At 35.8% G+C, this 24,087-nt stretch overlaps 1 protein-coding gene across 1 annotated transcript in view; it reads left to right on the top strand.

Annotated features, from left to right (window-relative positions):
• The first annotated feature begins 3,028 nt into the window (after positions 1–3,028).
• HDLBP (high density lipoprotein binding protein) overlaps positions 3,029–24,087 on the top strand; it is a 33,824-nt gene continuing 12,765 nt past the window's right edge. The window contains exons 1-18 of the mRNA XM_087872117.1: positions 3,029–3,122; positions 4,481–4,632; positions 5,209–5,424; positions 8,970–9,176; positions 11,100–11,315; positions 11,904–12,110; positions 12,575–12,682; positions 13,239–13,343; positions 13,766–13,844; positions 14,252–14,391; positions 15,404–15,508; positions 15,988–16,101; positions 17,279–17,365; positions 17,539–17,670; positions 19,473–19,691; positions 20,956–21,177; positions 21,291–21,509; positions 22,344–22,482. Of these exons, the coding sequence (XP_087728243.1) occupies positions 3,047–3,122; positions 4,481–4,632; positions 5,209–5,424; positions 8,970–9,176; positions 11,100–11,315; positions 11,904–12,110; positions 12,575–12,682; positions 13,239–13,343; positions 13,766–13,844; positions 14,252–14,391; positions 15,404–15,508; positions 15,988–16,101; positions 17,279–17,365; positions 17,539–17,670; positions 19,473–19,691; positions 20,956–21,177; positions 21,291–21,509; positions 22,344–22,482 (2,743 nt within the window). The 5' untranslated portion in view covers positions 3,029–3,046. The remainder of the gene's footprint in view (positions 3,123–4,480; positions 4,633–5,208; positions 5,425–8,969; positions 9,177–11,099; positions 11,316–11,903; positions 12,111–12,574; positions 12,683–13,238; positions 13,344–13,765; positions 13,845–14,251; positions 14,392–15,403; positions 15,509–15,987; positions 16,102–17,278; positions 17,366–17,538; positions 17,671–19,472; positions 19,692–20,955; positions 21,178–21,290; positions 21,510–22,343; positions 22,483–24,087) is intronic.

Below are 24,087 nucleotides of genomic sequence, written 5' to 3'. Positions count from 1 at the left end.
GATTTCAGTATGGATATAAACAAACATATGAAATATTGGATATACAAATGAAAGTGACTTGTTAAAGTTGTCAGCGATTTTGTGAGAAGAGACAATGAGAATATGAAGTGACCTGCCTAAACTCTTTAGTTAAGATTTACAAAAGGGACTTGTTAAAGTTGTCAAAGGTTCTGTGAGAAGAGATAAAATAATTCCATTGAGGATGGAAACAAGGAATCCTATTTGATACCTCTCTTAACTATGATTAGAACTATTTACAAACAACTTTCGGTGGCAGTTGCTCAATCCCTCCCACATACAAGTTTCAACGTATAAACTCATTTAAATTAACTCTGAAAAGCTAAACCTTTGGCAGGATTTTAAAACTATGGGGCATTGAAATGTCCGTTAACAAATATTACTCTTGTTTAAAAAACAGATAATAGATAATGTACAGTTAGGGTGTTAGTCCTGTCTCAGGACTAGTCCTGTCTGTTTATTTAATTAGTTTTCATCATCTTACTTCAAATTATTGCACATGTAATAATATTACCAACACTGGGTACCTTTGTTCTCTCAAACAGAAGCTGGCAGGCTGAAAAACAGGCAGTGCACAGGACGGACTTTCTGGCTACTGACCATTTAGCTGGTAAGTTTACAGATCTCTACTAAAATGATTCCCAGACTTTGGTCTAAGAATCCTTCCAACAATTGGCCTTAGTAGTATCTTTTGATTCTTTATGGAGTCCACAAGATATATGTAATCTGCCAATTACCGTGGTAGGATATTTATCACATTTTTGTTATGTTCAACCAATAAAGTTTGCATTCACGCAACACATCTTATCTTTCCACAGAACTGGAAAATTTTAAAAACAATTTCCAGGCTGTTCTTTTAAGGACAGCAAATATAATATGTACAATTAAAGAGAAAATCTTACCTACTAGGACTTAGCGTATTTTCCGGCGTATAAGATGACTTTTTAACACATGAAAATCTTCTCAAAAGTCGGGGGTCATCTTATACGTCGGGTGTCGTTCTCCTGTAACCAGGCAGACCAGCCCGAAAGGCTCTGACGAGCCTTAAATGGCTCTGGCGATCCAAGTTCTGACGATCTGCTAATCAGGCAAGTCAGCTGGGATCGCCAGAGCCATGGAGAAGGAAAAAACTTTTCTCCTTTCACATGGCTCTGGCGATCTAAGCTCTGACGATCTGCTAATCAGGCAACTCAGCTGGGATTGCCAGAGCCATGGAGAAGGAAAAAAGTTTTCCCCCTCCAGCTTGCTTACCTTAGTTGCTAGTCGCAATGCTTGCCTTGCTTCACTTGCCTGAATCCATTCCATCAGCAAGTAACTCCCTGCCTGCAATCAAGCAGGCAGGGAGTTGTGGACTTCAACTCCCAGAATTCCTCAGCCAGGAAAACAAAGCTGGCTGAGGAATTCTGGGAGTTGAAGTCTACAAGTCTTAAAGTTGCCAAGGTTGGAGACCCCTGTTCTATTGGATAAGTTTTTTCCCCCTTTGGGATCTTTAAAAAAAATAGTTAATTGGGTTTTTTTTTAGTTGTTCTTTTTTAGACCTAGCCATTTAAAGTTTAGGAAGTTTTAAATTTAGCTTTCATATAAAAATAAAAATAAAATAATATTTGTGCAGCTTTCTGAGATTTAGTGTGTTTTTGTAGTGTTTCACTCTAACTACACAAACACACAAAATCTCACAAAGTGTATGTGGAATTTTGTGTGTGTAAAGTGTGAAAGTTGGGTTTTTGGGCTTTTTGTGGCTGTGTGAAGTTCCTGCTTGTTGCAGGGGCCATTTTGGGTCTAGCACAGCTGCTTTTACATTGTGGGTGAGCCAGTTGTGTTGTGTGTGTGTAAAGTGTGAAAGTTGGGTTTTGGGGCTTTTTGTGGCTGTGTGAGGTTCCTGCTTGTTGCAGGGGCCATTTTGGGTCTAGCACAGCTGCTTTTACATTGTGGGTGAGCCAGTTGATGTTTTTTAATTTTTATTTAGTGTGCGTTGGAAGAGGGGTAGTCTTATACGGCGAGTATAGTCCAAACCCTATATTTTAACAGGAAAATTCGGGGGTCGTCTTATACACCCAGTCGTCTTATACGCTGGAAAATATGGTATCCTTCCAGGCTTCATACGAACTTATTCACATATGTACATGCACAGTTTTTTTTATTATACAGTAGAAGGGAAGTTTGTGGTCAAACTCCATTCTTATGCCCTGCTTCCAGAATTCATTCTCTAGCTAATTTATTTTCTTGGGTCTGGCAGTTTCAATGGGTACAGTTCATGTCCAGAAATAATGCTATGATATTCTCTCAAAATAAATCAGAAAAATTGGGCAATCCACCATACAGAGTCTGTTTGTATAATGTAATATATTGTATAATTGGATCAATAATATTTTTCTATAGCCATTCCTATCTTGATCACTCTCTAGATGTGTGGATTTTTGTTCCCAGAATTACAAGGTCAATTTTATCACTGAGAATTCTGGAAATACATAAATATGAAAAATGCCAGGGTAAGAAGGTACTAATTACAGTAGACATTCCAAAGAGGTACTGATTTAAATTATCTTTGGATATTTATCTGAATGTGAAATATTTTGTAAAGCTAAAAATCCAATATTTGTTAATGTAAAAACAATTGCAGATGATATTGCAGCTCTGTGTTTTGGAATTTGAACCCAGTAGGAAGAAAAAAATGATAGCATTTCATGTCTGTTACTAACAGAAAAATAATGCTACGATGTTGTAAAAATAAGACCAATTTAAAAATAAACTGTTTTCATTGTATCAATCTTTTACTAAATAATCTAGGAAAGGTATTACAATATTGATAAATTATGTTGTGATTGAAGACCTCCTTTGTTTCCTCAACCAAGGTCAATTGTACATCTTCAAAAGAAGTGGCTAACATTATTCCTCCGTTATAATGTATTTTCCTATTTTCTGTTTCTTTCCTTTTTTAATGTCACTATACTGGGAGTTATCATGACAGTTTCTCTTTTTTCCTACCATCAGTGGCATACCCGGATTGTGTGTGAGTGGGAAATCAACCATGAGCTCCGTGGCAGTTTTGACCCAGGAAAGTTTTGCTGAACATCGCAGTGGCCTTGCTCAGCAGCAAGTGAAAGGTAAAAAAGCAAAACAAGGTTATTACAAAATCCCATGTGATAACAGCTGCACAGAAATATTATCTTGCTGCTATTTAATTGCTTTGTTACTTGCAGGAGGATGGAAAAGTTTTTTTGTTCTTTGATTCTGCAGAGACCATCCATATTTAGATTAATAATAATATAAGGGTTAAGAAGCTCTTGGAGCATAAATTAGATAATCTATAGATAGCATTTTTTTTTCAATTTTGCCAAGCTATTTTTAGAAACACCTGTGCATTATAATCTTCATTCATTTTCTCTTTATATTGAATTTATATGCTGCCCATCTCAATATCAAATGCGTCATTGAGCAGCTTGTAATTTTACAATATATACTATTTTATATCTTTTAGACCAGTCTTTTCCAATTTAATAGTCTCCAGATATTAGACTATAGATCCCACTATCTGCTATCCTGCTAGTACGACCAATGTCAGCTGGAAAGACCAAGCTGGGGAAGGTTTCTTTTGACAGTATAGCTTGAGGCAAGATTAATGGATAGAGACCCTCATTTTGAGGAAGTTATTTGCCAAAATTATATTCGAGCATTTTCAAATTGCCATTCACAGTACCCATAGCACTGAGTTCAGAAAGGCATTACATAGGATAAAATGTGTCTGATTTTTTATTATTATATTTAATTGTTCTTTAGTACAATAACATCAGTTCTTTATCCAGAGAATAAAAAGAAATTAAAAGTGGCATTCCAACTGTATAGCATTAAATAAAGGACTGTGTAAATAAAATAACACTGAATATAAGAATCCATGGAATCTCAGTTTGTGTACATTTGTAATTAAATATCAGATAAATCTGTGGTTGGCGTAGAACAGATCAATACAAAAATGGGAATATAAAATATCAACAACTCAAACAAGAAAAAATGTTAATCTTCTGATCCTTTTGTTTAGTAACAATCTGAGGTCTACTATAGAACCACTGAGTGTTTGGAATTAATTCTCATGTATGGCAGTTTTGGTATTATAGGAAATTGATTTGGTCATTATTTATAACCTGCATATTAAGATACTGTCAGCCCACAATAAGTGTTAGTTATAGGTATAGATTTCTCTTGATGGGATAAAGTCTAGTTATCTGTAAAACATGTTTTCCTTATCTCCTGATAGACAGAAATTATCATTGATGGATTAGTAAAAAGAAAACAGCTTGATTTCAATTTGGTGTTTCTCAATAATACTCAATAATAAAATCTATATTTTTAACTAACAAATTAAGAATATCATATGTTAAAAGTCAGTTGGTTGCAGAAAAATAGTATAGTCTGTTGACCATTGTCTATAAAATCATTCTTTGTTTCCTTGCTTTTGCCACTGTAGTTACAGCTTTAAATGCTGAAGAAGAGAATGATCCTCCAACATACAAAGATGCCTTCCCCCCTCTCCCTGAGAAAGCTTGTTTGGAGCCAGCCCAGGAACCTGCTGGTGCCTGGAGTAAAATCCGACCAATCAAGGCTTCTGTTATCACTCAGGTCAGTACAAAGAACGTTTTCTCCCCTTCAGTATCAAACCCTGTTCAGGCATTTAGAAAAACATCCTTCAGGATGCTTTTAGTCACCTATCTCATTGTGGGAGAGAAAATGTAAACAGAAGAACTGTTTGAATACGCCTAAGGCCTTTCCCTGAAATATGCCAACAGATAAACGTTATACAGTTCTGGAGAATTCTGTAATTATACAGTGAACATCTTCTGTGTATTGATCCCTTTAAGTAAATAACATGTTCTCTCAAATTAGATGCTACAACATTACTCCTATGCTATTAAATGTATGTATTAAAATATATAGAAAAGCTAGCCTTATAAAATAACTTAAACTGAAAATGTAAATGTAAATGTATTTTCTTGGTGGGATGGAATAGTAGATTCCTGTATTTATGCAGCATTTTGTTCCCAGAAATTCAGTCCTGTAAATTTAAATGAATTCAACAGAATTTGCTGTTTAAGATTATACCAAAAATATTTGTTGTAGAACTGGCTGCAAATTGCGAGAGGGAGCATGTCCTTTTAGAAATTTCAAATTGAAGAAACATTTGTTTCACATGAGCAGGTATTCCATGTGCCACTAGAAGAGAGGAAGTACAAGGATATGAACCAGTTTGGGGAAGGAGAGCAAGCCAAAATCTGCTTAGACATCATGCAGAAGACAGGAGCTCACCTGGAGTTATCTCTTGCAAAAGATCAGGGATTATCAATAATGGTCTCTGGTAAGCTTGAAGCAGTGATGAAGGCTCGGAAGGAAATTGTAGCTCGGCTTCAGACTCAGGTGAGTGACTTGATTCTCCCTATGATGTTATTTTGCAATGGAGATTTAAAGGCATGGTGCCCATTGAGCCAATATTTTATGAACCAATTCATATAGTATTGTAGAGCAGGGGTCCCTAATCCGCAGGCTGTGGACTAGTACCTGTCTGTGACCCGTTAGGAACCAGGCCATGCAAGCGAGCAAACTTCATCTGTGCATGCACGGAATCTAGGTAGCATGCGATTCATGGAAAAAATTGTTTTCCACAAAACCAGTCCCTGTGCCCAAAAGGTTGGGGCCCACTGCTGTAGACTTCTTGGTGCTTTCTGGCCTTAGTTATTTTCTTGCAGACATTTGCAGGTGTGGTATGAAATATCTGGAAGAAAACAGTCAAGCTCAGAGAGCATCAAGAATTCCACAGTTCAACCTTGAGCTACAAATATTCTCTTTTATTGGTATCATATGTGCTGTATCTTAAGAGCCCAAAAGGAAGGCTTAAAGAATGCCAGGTTTTCCATAAAATAAAGTTCAAGTATTTCTTCATTCCATAGCTTTATTTCTGGCCATATACTTTACCAGGAGCCACCACAGCAAGGGATGGGTTTTGAAAGCATGAATTTAGTGATAGTTATTGAATAGAATAGCTGGCTTTTTTAGGATATTCTGTATAGTTTTTTATAGTAAAAGCTGATCTTTTGAGGGTGCTCTGATAAAAAAAAAGAATACAATCGTGTCTTTTTTGTTAAAGTTGGCAAAATATATTTCTTTTGTCAAAATTTAAAAGAAAAAGATTTCAACAGTAGGCAGAGCTATCTATATGCATTATTCTTTTTCTCTTGGAAACTGAAAGGTGGATCAGATTCTCTGTATTGCTTTGAGAAAGATATTGCTTCTATCATAGGTGCCATTATAGAATACAGAATATATATTATCTGCTTGTTGGAGATTTTGTCCTAAAATATTGCCAAAATTGAGGCAGAATATACTTTGAAACATTTACATTTGTTATGTGTTACCAAACTATCTTATTTAATTATTCATACTGGTAGTTGTAAGTATTTAGGGTTTTTTCTGGTTGTTTAGAAAGGATTAAACAAGGAAGTAGCCATGATAGAGGTTGAAAATTCCAAGAAAGATATGAAAAAGGAAATTCCTTCTGTCCTTTTTCCCTTAGAATTCTGGAAGTCACTTAGTGAGAGATAAATTCAGATGAAAAAATGTACACAGAATATGTAAATAACTTCCTCCTACAAATGACAACCATGAGGCTGTCTAATCCCATGAGAACCTCATCCCCTGCCTATATTAACAACTGCCAACCTCCCATCTTGGAATTTTTCACCTTTTGAAATTTTATATTATTTTTATAATTTTAAAACTTTTAAATCTTAATTCTGATTTTAATGTTAATTTTATACATTGTTTACATATTGATTATATTGTACAGAGTCCCTTTCTGAAGGAGATGATGGGATAAGAAATGAGCCATGAAAATAAGTTTTTTGGTTAAATGAAAATTTCATATGCAAAGATATTAAATCTTGCAATATCGGAAACAGAAAGTTGGCATGAATGGACTTGTGGCCTTATAAAGTAATGTGTGCGGTTTGTTCTTAGCTTTATTAGTAAGATCTTGCAGTATTTTAGTTAATTCCATAAGCTTTTCTGATAAGTGAAAGATCTTACTTGTATTATTCCACCCTGAGCAGTATTAATAGCTCATTTTAAAAGGGTACAAGAAGGAAAGAGATTTTTGCTTAAACCTGTGTTTTTGAATGTAGACCTGTCTGTTTATTTATCTTTATAATATATTTTCTATGGTATCTATATCATACGATCCTAGGTATTTTACAAAAATAGGTCCAGATCGTGTGGTTGAGCTCATGTTTCATCTTACATTGATGAGATTGGTGGTTTTATCCCAGTTCTTCTATTTTGTGTGTGTGTGTGTGTGTGTGTGTGTGTGTTTGTTATTTTTACTTTTCTGTAGGCCACACATAGACATATGTTTGGAATGGATGACCATAAAAATTAATAAATAAGAACAAGACAGAAAAATTATAAAAGCAAATTAATGAGGGAAGAGATGTCCTAACTCCTAAAGTTATTTTGTAAGGCTGGCGGAAGCATGGAAAAGGTCTCTTTCCAGGCTCCCAGTCCCCTAGCCTCATGAAAGATTGGGTTCTGCAGTATGTTTTCCTGAGAGAAATATACAGATAGTCCTCATCTTATTACCACAATTGAGCCCAAAATTTCTGTTGCTAAGCGAAACATTTGCTAAGTAACTTTTGCCCCATTTTATGAACTTTCTTGCCACAGTTCTGTGAATCACTGCAATTGTTAAGTTAGTAACATGGTTGTTAAGTGAATCTGTCTCCACATTGATGTGATTGTCACGTCAGGTCGCAAATGGTAATCACATCACCCCAGGATACTTCAACCGTCATAAATATCAATCAGTTGCCAAATGACTGAATTTTAACCGTGACTGTGGGGATGCCGCAATTGTCATAAGTGTGAAAAATGGTCATACTTTTTTCAGTGCCATTGTAACTTTGAATGGTCATTAAAAAAAACTGTTGTAAGTCAAGGATTACCTGTATTGGATGGGCAAATTCAGCTTAGAGAAAAGAGTCTCAATAGTAACAGGCACCCAAGCTATAAAAGACATTATAGGTAATAGCTAGTAACCAGCACTTTGATTGTACAGTAAAACCTCTGGTCATGACCATAATTCTTTCCGTAACTTTGGTTGCAAACCAATTTGGTCGTGACCCAAATCTAATTTTGGGAATTTGCCGCTTACAAAAAATGGCGCAGAAGGGGAAATCAGCTGTGAGGAAAAAATGTAAATTTTTTTGGTCAGAACCCAATTTGGTTGTAGTCAGAAGTGTTTGTGATCAGAGGTTCTACTGTACCTGGAAACCATTGGTTAGCTTGTGAAGTAACCAAATAAGTGCTATTCCTCCACAGGTCTGACTTTCATTTGTCTTGTTTACAATAATAAGCAATAAAGTTTATGTTGGAATATTTATCACTTTGAATAGACAGACAGCTAGGCAGGCAGGCAGACAGACAGAAGTGGATGGACGGATGGATGGACGGACGGACGGACAGACAGACAGACAGATAAATAGATAAGAGACAGATAGGCAGCAGGTAGGCAAGCAAGCAGACATCAATGTTGTGCTAGAAATATGTTATGAATGCAATTGAGTAAGTCAGTGACTGGATACATACAGTACATGAGAGGGCAGAGTAGGATTTTGATTTATTCTAAACTGGGGGGAAATAATGCAACCTGCAGTTTCCCTCTCAGTTCCTTGAAGTGTCTCAGTTTTGTTTCTGCGCAATATATGAGCAAACCCTATATCCCATATGTTTGTTTATAGTGGTGAAATTTGACAAATACTCTTTTCCATTGCTAATCTATAATAATGAAAGAGAGATTTCCTCCTATCTTATCAGTTAAAAGAAAATTTCTATACTGAATCAGTTGGTGAAATGCATCTGGATTGTTGAATTAAAAGTGTGATTTCACTGTAGTGCACGCTCTTTTTTTAAAGGCTTCAGCAACAGTTGCCATTCCCAAAGAACATCATCGCTTTGTCATCGGAAAAAATGGAGAGAAGTTACAGGACCTTGAGCTCAAAACTGCCACAAAAATTCAGATACCCCGCCCGGATGACCCCAGCAACCAGATCAAGATCACTGGCACCAAGGAAGGGATTGAGAAAGCTCGACATGAGATCCTTTTGATTTCTGCTGAGCAGGTAAACTATATTTTTAGTTCTGTAATTGCTGAAGTGATTCTGAAAACACTAGCTCAAATAATCCTTTTTATAAGGGAACATTCCTTAGGCCAAGCTGGAGTTCATCCAGACTTATGTTGAACAGTTCATTGTTTGAAAAATACTTCCCAAATTTCACTGTTTTAGGAAGATACTGTGTTTCACAAGAGTATTGCTGTTTTAATGTTCGTGGCAATTTATAATCCTTTAATTATCTAAAATCAAATTCTGTTAAAATTCATTAAAATTATTTCTGATATGCCTAAAGGTAAAGGTTCCCCTGCACATGCATGCTAGTTGTTTCCAGCTCTAGGGGCGGTGCTCATCTCCATTTCTAAGCCGAAAAGCCAGCTCCATGGTCATGTGGCCAACATGACTGAATGCCGAAGGCGCACAGAGCGCTGTTACCTTCCCACCAAAGTGGTTTCTATTTTTCTACTTGCATTTTTTATGTGCTTTCGAACTGCTAGGTTGGCAGAAGCTGGGACAACGGGAGCTGACTCCGTTGTGCGGCACTAGGAATTCGAACCATTGAACTGCCGACCTTCTGATCAACAAGCTCAGCATCATAGCCACTGACCCACCATATCCCCCCAATATGCCTACTGGGGATTTAGATGATTTACATACGAAGTATAAAATAAGCAGTAATATAATATTTCTTTTAGGAGGGAAAACAATATAAAAAGTCATTCTGAAAATCTGGCCATTTGCCTTCTTCATATATTGATGATTGCTGCAGTTTCCTATCGTAGTTACAATTCTCCTTTGCCTCAGATTTTTCTAATGATAGTTATTTTTTTATGCATGCATTTACAATGTTTTTGTGATGAAGATCACATCCATAATTCCAATCTCTGCAAATATCACGATGTGGCAAGCAATGTTGTTAATGAAGTATCATGCAAGTAGTTCTCGACTTAAGACCATAATGAATCTGCCCATCACAATTATAAAATGGGTCACCCATACGGCCGACCTGATTTAAGAACATTTTTATGGCAGCTGTTAAGTGACTGCCATGGTGATAAAGCAGCCATTGTGGTCATAAAGCATACCAATGGTTCACTATGGGCCGGTTCAGCCAAAAGCCAGAAATAAATTCTGGTTTTCAGAAAAACCATTGTAAACTACAGTCACCAGATGATGGGATGCAGCAAACACACATAAATATGGGCCAGATACCGAGGACCCTTCATGTGACCATGGGGTAGACTAGCTGTCAAAACTTTGGAACAAGGTCATAAGTACATCCAGGGAGGTCTTGAAACCATTGCTAAGTAAGTCGAGGACTATTTACTTTATTAGGTTTTTATCTGGCCTTTATTATTTTATAGATAACTGAAGTGAACATAAATAAATACTCCTTCTTTCTCCTACTTTCCCCACAACAATCCTGTGAGGTGGGGCTGGGCTGAGAGAGAGTGACTGGCTTAAAGTCACCTAGCTGGCTTTTATGCCTCTGGTGGGAGAAAAACTCATAGACTTCTGGTTTGTAGGCCAGCATCTTAACATTATACCGAACTGGCTCTCAATCTAAGTTGCTACATAATCACAAAATATTTGTTTTATATGGATTGTTAAACTTGATCACATTATATGAAATAATATGTCTTTATTGCATCATTGTCACCTCAATTTTATTTTATTTCTTTTTGTTCTTAATTCCTTTTGTCTTAAAGATTATTTCTCTCTAGCACTTCTGACATGTTTAGCAAGGTTGCTCATCCAACACCCACCCACCCCTGCCAGTCATTCCTAGATCAGATTTCTGATAAAGTGAAATAAAGTTTCAAAATGAGGATCTATAGAAGTAGGAGGCACATGCAGAAGCCTCACATTCTTTTCTTGTAGTACTGTAGTGTGTGTTGTATATATGTATAAAAATGTGATTTCATTTTCCAGGATAAACGTGCAGTAGAGAGGCTTGAGTTGGAGAAAGTATACCATCCTTTTATTGCTGGACCTTTCAACAAGCTAGTGAGTGAAATCATGCAGGAGACTGGGACGCGCATAAATATTCCACCACCCAGCGTCAACAGAACTGAGATAGTCTTCACTGGAGAGAAGGAGCAGCTGGCCCAAGCAGTGGCTCGTGTTAAAAAGATCTATGAGGAGAAGGTACAATCTTTCATTGGGTCTGTATAAAGCTGTATCTTTCATTTTAATTAACTTGAAACACTAGTATTACAAGTGAGAACATGGGACTCTTCCTTCCCCCCGCTACAATATTTGGTACACTGATACACAAGAAATAGCAGTGCAAAGATCATGATAGTGGTGCAAGGGAGACTAGCTGTTGCATCAGGATTGGAGAAATAAGTGACTGAGGGGGATGTGATGAACTATAGCTTAGGATTTGACTTCCATTCAAAATGGCCAATGCAACCACCAAAAATAAACTCTCTAAGGTACATGCAAAAAGAGAGTTCAAACTTTTTGGTCTGCCTGTTCTGACATGATTGATCACAAACTGCTGTTCTAGCAAACACAATGCAGTTCCAGTATCAAATAAACCATGACTTCCTGTGGTAGACTATAGTTTTTCATTTATCATATAAAGCATATATAAATCAAAGGCTTGTAGGGTACCTGCCCTTTTTGGCATTATTTGGGCAAATTTAGTTTCTCTGCTCTTCAATCTGTAGCTCCCTTAGTTCAATGCCTTTTCAAGTAACTTGTCATTTCCTGGCTGATACTTCCCCACAGAAAAAGAAGACTACCACCATTGCTGTGGAGGTGAAGAAGTCCCAGCACAAGTATGTCATCGGTCCCAAAGGGAACTCCCTGCAGGAGATCTTGGATAAAACTGGAGTCTCGGTTGAAATCCCCCCCACTGATAGCAGCTCAGAGACTGTGATACTGCGCGGCGAACCTGAAAAGCTTGGACAGGCATTGACTGAAGTTTATGCCAAGGTATCGAGAGTGCACTCAGCAAGGCCTTTCTTTTATGGACAACTGATTAACATTTGACTAATTAGACTTTTATAAAAAAAATAATTTCTAACCTATAAGTGTTCAGAATACAAATAATGTGCTCAGCAATAGGATTTCCCCAAGCCCTATACAAAGTATGGGATAATAATCAAAATCAATTGTGTGATCAGTTGCCTGTGGTTTATGTAGCAGACTAGTTTGCCTCTGAAGAGGTCAGCCACAATTGCCAGCAAAATGTCAGGAAATGTTTTCTCTAGTCTAGCCAGTTGTCTGATAATTTTATTATTGTTACATATGAAGGCTGGAGCATCATGTTTGGAGTGAATTTCAGAAGTCAAGAGTATTGGATTGGGAAAGAAATTGTTGATATCAGTATCAGTTGGTGTAAATATGTACTACTTACGGAATGATAAATTTCTTCATACCACCAATGTATTTTATAGGCGAACAGTTTCACAGTCTCCTCTGTCTCAGCCCCCTCTTGGCTTCATCGTTTCATCATTGGCAAGAAGGGGCAAAACTTGGCCAAAATCACACAACAAATGCCAAAGGTATGAGTTCGTAAACTTAAGTTATCTGTAAGTTAAGTAGTAGAAAATAAGAGTTGACAGCAAGCCTGGAAATGAGAAAGTAGGTTGCGTCTTTCAGTTTTAATAAGGATAGAAACACTTAGGCATTCTAAAAAACAAAGTCAAATCAAGACCAAATTGAAGTTAATAAAATGGCAGTTAAAACAAGCTGTTTTCATTGAAAAGTGTGAACTCCTTAGCCAATACTTACATCGTAATTAGGGAGAGAATTCCACAGAGAGGGTATCAGGACTAAGAAAGTTCTATTCCAGATGGCTTCTCATTTCTTCTTTGAAAGCATGGGTATGAAGATGGAGTCTTAATGCTTTAACTTTTGCTAGTGGCTTAAATTTCATTTTTCAATTGTGTCTACATACTGTTTTGTTTGAGAGGCTATTTGAGTCGCCATCTTTAAAAATGACAATAGAGGCTTTTAGATGTTTTTAGTTGCAGATTAGGAGAAGCAAACAGTTTAATTTGTTTGCTATTAACTGATTTGTCTTTCATTCTGGTGCTGAATTGCGTCTGTTTTTAAAAGGTTCATATAGAATTCACTGAAGGTGAAGATAAAATCACACTGGAAGGACCCACAGAAGATGTGAATGTGGCTCAAGACCAGATTGAGATCATGGTCAAGGATCTGGTGAGTTGAGAAGGCATAACATCTAGGTTTATCAAATGGAAAATACTAAAAGCTATCAATACAGCTTGAAAACAATTACTCGTCTTAGAATAAAAATGTTATTTTGAATATTGTAGCAAAATAAGATCGCTGTGTTCAGTGGGGTTTTCAGCTAGTGGTATATGTGCTTATGGCTGCAGTCCTGGAGACAAAAAGTAACTGTTAAGCTTTTCAGTGAATGGAGAGTAAAAAGGGCTGCATGAGAACAAGTTCTGAATAAGCAAAGTAGCTCAAAAGATATAGTATGTACTCATGCTTGAATTAATTTAGCTGAACATATGAATTTAATAATGATTACTTAACTATATAGGTTGATATTGCTGCCATGTTTCTTTTGGAGTAGAGACAATGTCCATAATTTTGATTAAATTCTGCTTTTACAGATTAATCGGATGGATTATGCAGAAATCAACATAGATCACAAATTCCACAGACACCTCATTGGAAAGAGTGGAGCCAATAGTGAGTTAAATGTTATTTAGGTCTGTAGAAGTGAACTGTCCTAGATAATTAATTATATATTTGGCAACTGTAACGAGGGTCCTTTATAAAGGAATCATTTGTAAATATAATAATTTGATATAGAGAATAAACACTTTAGAAAAAGGTATTTTAGAAACATCTTTCTTCCCTTTTGCATCTCTGTTATTTTCTTCTGTTAAACAGTAGTTTTTCAATAGTCTTTAAAAATCTCTATGTTTATTAAACATTAAACTTCAAATTCTACTCTTCTGCCTTATTCTCTATGAATATATCTTGCCTTAAAACAATAGTAACCCTTAAACGTCCCATGTTCTAAAACCCAGAAATCTTGGGTGTTGCATTTTTGCAATACAAAGTGGTGCTATTAACTTTTGCTTAATTTGCAGTCAACAGAATTAAGGATCAGTATAAAGTATCTGTGCGGATCCCTCCAGACAATGAGAAAAGCAATCTCATCAGAATAGAAGGAGACCCTCAGGGAGTTCAAGAGGCCAAGAGAGAGCTGCTGGATCTTGCATCACGTATGGTGAGAAGGAAGAGAAAGTTCATTATTACTGAGGATTTTTGTTAGTCTTTAGTACACATGATGATACAGCATGCTTAACTAGGTCAGATGAACCCCTAGCAACTCTGTTCACATAGCAAGCTAACTGTTCTTTATTAACTTTGATTTGGTTTTTGGGGGAAGGATTAATATTTTGGTTATTTTGGGATTTATTGTAGTATTGGTACTCAAAAGTGGATAAATTCAGAAGGCAAAAGTGCATTGTGTGATCACAGCCATACATTCTGTACCTGAATAATAAAAAGTTGTTATGAAAGTGTAAATTGTCTAAACAAGGTATGGTAAAGTCTTAGTTTAACTGCTCAGGGGGAGGGATTGTCCATTAAATCATAGTTCCCTTATATGTTTAATTATGATTAAACAGATAAACTCTCAATTGAAACGACAATTTCACCTATATACTAATAAAATTCTCATGTCTATAACCTTTAACTGGGCAAAACAGTGTATCACAGGGCAACACTTTTCCAACCAAAAACACCTCAAATGGGTTAATTTACAGAATAAATTCAAAATCCAGAGGCCATGACTCCCATGGAATTGAAATTTGTCAAATTTTACAAAACATTTTATGACATAAAAATTATCATAGAGCATTTTGTGACCTAATATAGAATTTCATAAAATATTTCCTATGTGCAACTCACGTTTGACTATGCTTACAGTACAATACATGCTACTTTCAAAGCAGATACATCTCTAAATAGCTCCCTGATTTTTAAAGAATTTTTCCAATACATTAGAAACTCTGCCATTGTTGAAGGCATTGGGGAATCTGGTAAGGAAATATCTTTGAAACAATGACCCAGGGGGTCATGGGTTGTCTAGTTATATTAAAAGTTTGCAAAAGGGTTTACTGTGCTTTGATTAATTGATAGGTCAAATGAATTATACTTTGGGAATAGTCGATATGTATTTTCTTCTAGTACTATTACTCATACAGAATATTTTTCTTACTTTCACTACCCCCTAGGAAAATGAACGCACAAAAGACTTGATCATTGATCAGAAATTTCATAGAACTATCATTGGACAGAAAGGTGAAAGGATTCGGGACACCCGAGATAAATTTCCAGAGGTACCAAAATTATACACATGTATATTTATATATAATTATTGTGTATATAATGTATGGGTATACATTTTTTTAAAAAAATATACCCATACATTATACACAATATTTTTTTTAAAAAAATTTGTGTACACACATGCATATACAAATATGTATGTAGATAAATGCTTGTATTGTTATTCATATCTTGGTTCTATAAGGTTCTCTAATAGTGGCAGAAACCATCATCCCTGGCATCCTATTATTTGGCCCATAGGCTGAACTGATTTTTTACAGTTTTTTTTTCATTCTGCTTCCTTTACATCCAACCTTAATCCATCAGATCTGAATGATGTTATTTATAGCAATAAATAGCACAGAGCAACAAGAACCACAGAAAAATAGGGTGACATATGGATTCCACAATTCAGAAATAGTCTCTGAAGTGTCACAAATGAATAAGTAAATGCAGTTGTCTGAAACATTAAAATTGAGCTTTCTTGCAGGTTATTATCAACTTCCCAGATCCGTCACACAAAAGTGATATTGTCCAACTTAGAGGACCCAAGAATGAGGTGGAAAAATGCACAAAGTACATGCAGAAAATGGTGGCAGATTTGGTAGGTGATCTTTACTTTTTGCCCCCTCTGTAACTGCCTCAGAGCTGTGGCTAACGTTAAGAAATCAATATTTTTAAAATAATTGGAGATACTTTGCTATCTTTTATAACATTAATGTCTTAGATTTATTCGTATGTTTGAGAACAAGGCTGATCAACCAAGCAGGAAGTATGGAATATAAAATATAACTGATATTTAGAAGATTATCATTTCTATTGTACCTAACTTGAAACTAGAGTTTACATTTCAGTCTTAGGGCTAATAGCTATTGATTGTTTTATCCTCCGTGAGTATGCCCAATTCCAATCATCTAGGCCAATTTACTACACAACATACTATATGGTAGCTAGGGTGTGCTTTAACTATGAAGACTTCAAGGAGTTATTTCTTTAACTATCCTGATTCTGATATTAAGTGCATTTTAGTGAGTTCTGATGTGAAAGGAGAAATAAAACTCTTCAGTCACATTATTTATAAAAATAATCCTTCATTCCTTCACAAAAATAAAAAGGAAAAAAGAGAGGAAAGAAAGAAGCAGCTCCCCAAACATAAGAAGTGGTTCATTCTAATTTTTGAGCACATAATTAATTGTTGACGCACAAAGTAATATTGATCAATCTTTAGTATTACATCAGAAGGGAGACGGCACATGAATAAAATAAAAAAATTATTTTATATATGGGATCACACTATTTTTTCAACCCTGAAAAATATTGTTTGCCCCTCCCATGCTTGATAGATCCATATACTGATGCATTTCCAAGTTTTTCTAATAGGATTTAAAAGTACATTCACATTTTTAATCACATTGATTTTTTGAAACATCATACCAACAAACCTATAGATTTCAAATCAAAAAGGGGCAATAGTGGGACAAACTTGTGTGAGTTTTGTATCACTTCATCCATTTTACACTTTCAACATATTGAAACATTTTGTTAAACATTGTCTGGTATGTGCAGTAAACGTGCAGTAATAATATTTTGCTGAATTTATCTCATGTTCTTACTTAATATTCTTTCTCAGTTCTTTGCCATTGATTTCTAATATTTATTTTAGAATTTTATTGATTTTGTTTAAGGATAATTTATGAGAATTGTCATAATCACATAAAATACAAATGGAGTGGTATTTGTTTGTCCATGATTTATTGATCCTAACCTTTCTTTCTTAAAAGGTTGAGAATAGCTATTCTATTTCTGTTCCCATCTTCAAACAATTCCACAAGAACATCATTGGCAAAGGAGGTGCAAATATTAAAAAGGTAAGGTTACTTGAATTTTCCTTGAAATTATAGACTTTTCATTGCTCCAAATTATTGATACTATCCCCTACTGATAGGATTGATTTTACAGCAAAAAGTGCAGCATTTAGTTTAGAGTTTAGAAAATAAACTATGCCTGTCCTCTCAACCTTTTTTTTAAACATTCACCATAGATCCGTGAAGAATGCAGCACTAAGATAGATCTACCAGCAGAGAACAGTAACTCAGAAACAATTGTCATCACAGGAAAACGAGCCAATTGTGAAGCTGCTCGCCATCGGATTCTCTCCATTCAGAAAGAATTGGTAGGAGAAACGAGGGTTAAGGGGTATAGTTATAGGTAGTCCTTGACTTACGACTATAATAGAGTCTGCTCCTTTATGGTTGCATGTTACAATTGAAGCATCTCACTTAATGACCCCCATTCCTGCTTTTCCCAGTACAATTGTTAAACGAACATGCCGGTCATTAAGTGGGACATGGGGTGCCTTGAGGTGGGGGAGACCTTTGGAGGCATAATGCAGGCCCAGGGCCACCTACTATGAGTCTCCCAAGACTTCCCCCACTCCCAAGGCACCCAGTGCTCTGCTTCCTGTCCCTTGAGATCCCTCCAGTCTTGTACAAGGTTCTCTTTTTCAAAGAGGCTCCACAAACAAATGATGGGTTGTGGGAGAGAGCAAACATATTTTTTACGTGTTTTTGAAGCAATGAATTTCAGTTATCTTTTTTCTCTTTGTTCTGAGGGATCCTTGGTACTCTCTGAGCTTGATTGTTTTCTTGCAGATGTTTCAGTACGCAGACTAACATCATCAGTGCTAGTAAGGAGTAGGGGTTTGCTCTCAATTTGTATTCTAATGGCTTGCCTTGTCCATGTTGGTTGGAGTGGTTTTTTTTTTTTTTTGTTGGGCTGTTTACTGTCAGCTTGTTTGGCAATTCCTTGATTGGGGTATTGTTTACTTCTTGATTGTTGGTCTGATGCTATTCTGGGTGTTAATTGCTGATAGTGAGGTGTTTTGACCTTTTTGTTCTCTTTTTGGCTTATGATTGTCTCTTTTGCACAGTATGTAGATGTTGTTTATGTCTATGTGACTATTAATAGCTAATTTGCTGGAGTACCAGGTTTTCAGGAATTATCTAGCATTTTTGGACTTGGCTTGGTATTGGATGTTCACAGTTTTCCAGTTGAAACTATGGTTAACTCTGTCCATATGTTGGGAAATTAAAGAGTTTTCAACAAAACTTCTGGCAGTCTTGAGAGCAAACCTCACTCCTCACTACTGCTGATGATGTTACCTAGTTTGGGTAATGAAATCTCTGCAAGAGAACAACTAAGCTCAGAGAGCACTAAGGACTCCTCATTTCAATCCTGAGCTACAAATACTCTCCTTTAAGCAGTCCTCTAGGTTTTTTTTTTACATATTTTATCGGCAGTTGGAAAAAGATCAAAACAGGCTATTTTGTACAGGTAGTCCTTGAGTTATAATGGCAGTTGGGACCAGAATTGCAGCTGTACAGTGCAACATCAGATAACCATATGGCTTAGTGAAGGCAACCCCTGCAAATTGCAATCATATATCCTCAAAAAGTACAACTGTCTTAAGTGTAAACTGGTTACCAACCACCCAAATTGTGGTTGTGTGGTCACAGAGTTGCTGGGACCACCAGAACCTCAAGGACCAGTTGTTACACCACGTGTAAAGCACTATTGTAATTTGGAATTGTCACTGAATTGAATGATCAATAACCAAGGACTATATATGCTCATTATACAGTGAACTGATCACTAAACTAGATTTAATATGAATTTGAAAATTCAGTATATGTTTTATCTTCCCATTAGTTCTTTAGCTAGGTGGTGTTATTCCATTTTGTTGTGAAAAGTATAATTTAGTAGAATTAGATAGACACAAAATAGATATGATAGTAATGCTGCCTGATACAATTCGGGACTGTTAGTTATAATTTGGCTCATATTTCATTCACTATCAATTCTAAGTAAAAATGAATTAGAAACTTCCTAAATTCATTTTCAGAGGGAAGGTACTCTTTGTACTTTCCAAATATTTTTATGTATGAGGGAGATTTTTTAAAATATTTCTTTTTCTAGGCTAATATCACAGAGGTGGAAGTCTCTATCCCTTCCAAGCTACACAACTCACTCATTGGTGCCAAAGGTCGTTTTATCCGCTCCATCATGGAAGAATGTGGTGGAGTTCATATTCACTTCCCCACCGAAGGCTCAGGTAGTGATACAGTCACTATCAGGGGCCCTGCTCAGGATGTTGACAAGGCGAAGAAACAACTCCTACAACTGGCAGAAGAAAAGGTGATAATATGAAAATAGATGCCCATATATACTGTATTTTCTCTCTTTCTTTATAGAATGTGGCTTTATTTGTTTTAAAGCTTGAAACAAGTATATATTATATTGCCTGGCTCACTTTTTAATCTTCTGATTGGCTGCTACATAAGTCATAATTCCTTAAAATAAACTATGTATCAAAAGCAGACACAGTCTTTTTTTATAATAGATCAAAGCTGTAAATAACCTGAGAATTGTTGCCTTGTTTCTTCCCTACTAGGTTTCAGATGTCTGCATTTTTGCTTGTTCCCATTCTTTCCTAAGAGTGTCTTTTTATTGTGGTGTTATAATTATACAGTGTATCATTTTATATCATACTTTTATTAGAAACTTAAAAATCTTAATAACATTTGAAATATGACAATTGTAATATTTCCTGAAACTATTTAATCCTGCTATTTTGTTTCCTCAAGATAGTAACCAGTCATGATGAGAAATTTTAAAAATCCCAAAAAGCCATTTCATGCATTCCAGGAGCTCAAACCATATTTATTTGGCATTCTTACTGTTCTCATTTAGTTTCAAATAGACTAAATATTTAATTTCTATTTCATTTGTCTATATCTGTCTCTCTGTATAGCCCAAGGTGGTTTATCATAACAATTTTTCATTGTAGAATAAACTGAGAGGACAGAGTACATTGGGTTGAAAGAAAGAACTTTACCCAAGGTCATAAATAAACTGCGGTTCACAGCTAAGCAGGTTTTCCTGACTGAAGTCCAGTTTAATCTTTCTTACCACCTTATTAAGAAAAGCTGAAACTCAGTAGAGATTATGCTTTACAGGAAAAGCATCTGAGTTTTATAGCTGATTTCCTGATAGGCAGAGAAAAAATCCAGAGTCTTGTTGCCTGTCTGTGTGTAGACAGTACTGAATTACATGGTTCACTGGTAACATTTTGTGCTCCACAATAATTCTGTGATTCTTTGAAAACTGATAATGCATGCATATACTTACGACGTGGCCTTCCCTGGTCTGAGTGGATGAATGTTTTTGAAAGTCCAGAGGAATCCATTCAAGGAAAATGAAACAATAGAAACATAGTTTAATGTTTGCATGATTTATACACAAAGTTTACACATAGTTTAATTTGGGTTTTCTTGCATATATTCCTGTAGATGTTTCCCTTGAATATTATAAAATTAGACGTAGGCATGTTCATTTCTTTTTTTAAAGAAAAAACAAAGGGGATTTGGACAAATAGCTTCCATTTCTTTCTTTCATGTAGCAAACCAAGAGTTATACTGTGGACTTGCGGGCCAAACCAGAATATCATAAATTCCTGATTGGCAAAGGTGGTGGCAATATTCGCAAAGTGCGGGATAATACTGGTGCTCGGATTATCTTTCCTACTTCAGAGGACAAAGATCAGGAACTGATTACTATCATGGGAACAGAAGAAGCTGTCAAGGAAGCCCAGAAAGAACTGGAGGTGCTCATTAAGAACTTGGTAAGGAGAACATCCTAATTTTCTTATTTATATTGTAAATGCATTTTTACATTGGCATGGGTTTAAAAACACGATTGTTACATACAGCAATTATATGTCTTATGTGTCTATAGGATAATGTAGTTGAAGATTCTATGACTGTGGATCCAAAGCATCATCGGTACTTTGTCATTCGGAAAGGGCAGGTACTGAGGATCATTGCAGAGGAGTATGGGGGTGTGATGGTCAGTTTCCCACGCCCCGGTACACAAAGTGACAAAGTCACTCTTAAAGGAGCAAAGGATTGTGTGGAAGCAGCAAAGAAACGTATCCTTGAAATAATTGATGATTTGGTAAGTATCCATCTTTAATAGATCACAGAGAATAAAAACAATGTATGGTTCTTATTTCTTATCCCCTTAGTTTATGTTACTGCAACAGAAGAAAAAAACTGGCTTCATTTTAGCTTTTCTTCATGTCTAAGTGATAACTTTTAAAATTCTTACACAAATGTGTAAGATATATACTGCTCAAAAAAATAAAGGGAACACAAGCAGAAGACATCCGAGATCTGATTGAATGAAATAGCCTTATTAAATACTTTGTTCTTTACATACAGTAGTTTATACACTGCTCAAACAACTAAAGGGAACACAAAACTACTGTATGTAACGAACAAAGTATTTAATAAGGCTATTTCATTCATTCAGATCTCGGATGTCTTCTGCTTGTGTTCCCTTTATTTTTTTGAGCAGTGTATATATATATATATATGTGTGTGAATGGGGGAAAACCACATCTCTTTTTCAGACCACATTTATTTTAGTCTTCGAGTCATCCTATGTCCCTTAATAATTCCATCCCACTTAGTGATTGTGCTCATTCCTGTTGTCATTCTGTATGCAAGTTTCTTAATCTTGGAAATAACATAATAGTTTTACAAAAAGTACATCTTTGTGAATTAGTGTTTTCTTTGCTTCATTAAACTTGTAAAAGGAAGATAGAATTTATTAATACCAAAGGACGAATACCAAGCAGATTTAATAGGTCTACCTTGGTTTATGTCTTTGGCTTCTTTCACAGCTGCATATGCATTTTTGAGATTTTCCTATGTTCCCCTTGGAATTATATTTTCAGAAGGATAACTTAATCTGTAAATCATATTGTAAGACTTTCTTCTTTCATAGGAAGCCCAGGTGACAATAGAATGCACTATTCTTCAGAAATACCATCGTTCTATTATGGGCCCTAAAGGTTCTAGGATCCAACAGATTACTCGTGACTATGGTGTTCAGATCAAATTTCCAGACCGAGAGGAAAGTACAGGTACAGTAACTCACAAGTTTGCCCTTAGAAGGAATGTCTTTGGACACTGACCACTATTATGCCATAATCCAATAACAGTAACTTTTTAAAAAGATGGAAAGATGGATGGATAACTGATAGATGATTGATAGATAAATGGGTATTGACTATTCATGGAAGTTTTCAGCAAAATTTTTATCAGTATGTATAATTCCATGTGATATCAAGGGGTGGCTTAAAAACAGTATTTTTGTGTAAAGAGCAGCAAGCTGAAGAACTGGAATAACTGGATGCTGCAAACCTTCAGTGCTTCCTTGCCTCATAAAATTCTGGCCTTCTGTTGCACATTGCAATCTGTTATATATCTATTGATAGTGTTGCTTGCCAGGAATTAATTTTATTATGTATGCATAGGATGTGAATAAAATTAGGTAGGTTTTGATACTCCAAGCTTGACAGACTTTGAACTGTTTATTCTTGTATTAAAAAAGAGGGTGCTTGCTGAATAGATGAACAAGGTGAATTAATAGGAATCTGGCAGGTCACTAGAAATCTTCTCTCAAAATAGATAATGCAAGAAATAGAAAATAAAATGTATGAAGATGATTATGCACACAGGACCTGGTATATGTTTATATTCTTTTGTGGAACAGCACAGCATGGATAGGAAGCAAAGACAAACCCAATGCACTGCTTAAAAAAAAAAGAAGCTTGGGTCAGGAAATAGCATTACTTCAAGTTATAATAAGAGTTGGGAAGTTGATTATCTTGTTCCTTTCTAAACATTTTAAAACCACTTCTTTGATTATTATTTTTTTAGAATTTTACCAGGTATTAATGACAAGTTGATTGGTCTAAAATTTCCTGGGTCTGCTTTTTCCCTTTTTTAAAATATTAGACCGTTAGCTTTCCTCCATCGTCAGGTATTTTCTCTGCACTCCAGGAGTTATCAAAGAGTTAATGATTCTGAGATAGCAGTTTCCTTCGTACCCTGAAAAATAATTCATCTGGCCTATTAATTTAAATTCACTGAAAACAACTAAGTTTTGACTCTTCTCCCTTGATTGTTTTGACCTGCATTTTTTTCTTCTAACATTTTTATTGAATACTGAATACTGAAAGTAATTGCACAACTCTAGCAAGAATCTCCTTGTTCTCTTGGTCCTCAAGGTTAGATGCTGCTAGGCTTTCTCCCATAGATGTCTTTTCTTCGTAGCAGCCTCTTCTTCCTGTGATTGTTTTGCAAACATCCTTCTGCTTTATCTAGAAATTTCTTATCTTCCTTGATTAGTCTCAGAGTTGCCAGACATGCATCCAGGTCAGCCACTTTCTCCTCCAGCAAGATAAATTTGCAGGTCATCACACTACTTGCCTCATTACCCATGTCACTATGAAGACTGCTGTCTAGGCTCTCCTGACTGCTGTCTGAAGACAGCTGTCTGGGCTCTCCTGAAAAAAAGAAAAAAGCTAATTAATTTGTTTTCACATCCCTTTAAGAATGCAGGTTGTTAATTAGAGCTGATGAAATAAAATCCAATTTCTCTATAGCTTGTGATGACTTTCCCAGCATACCTAGGAATATGTAAACCATCTCAATGGGATCTCAGGCTAATAGCTTGAATTATG

Source organism: Pantherophis guttatus, chromosome 6 (genome assembly GCF_059756535.1).
Source record: "Pantherophis guttatus breed Tessera chromosome 6, ASM5975653v1, whole genome shotgun sequence".
Lineage (NCBI taxonomy): Eukaryota > Metazoa > Chordata > Lepidosauria > Squamata > Colubridae > Pantherophis > Pantherophis guttatus.
The sequence above is the reverse complement of the archived record's forward strand: the minus strand, read 5'-3'. Positions and strand labels throughout refer to the sequence as shown.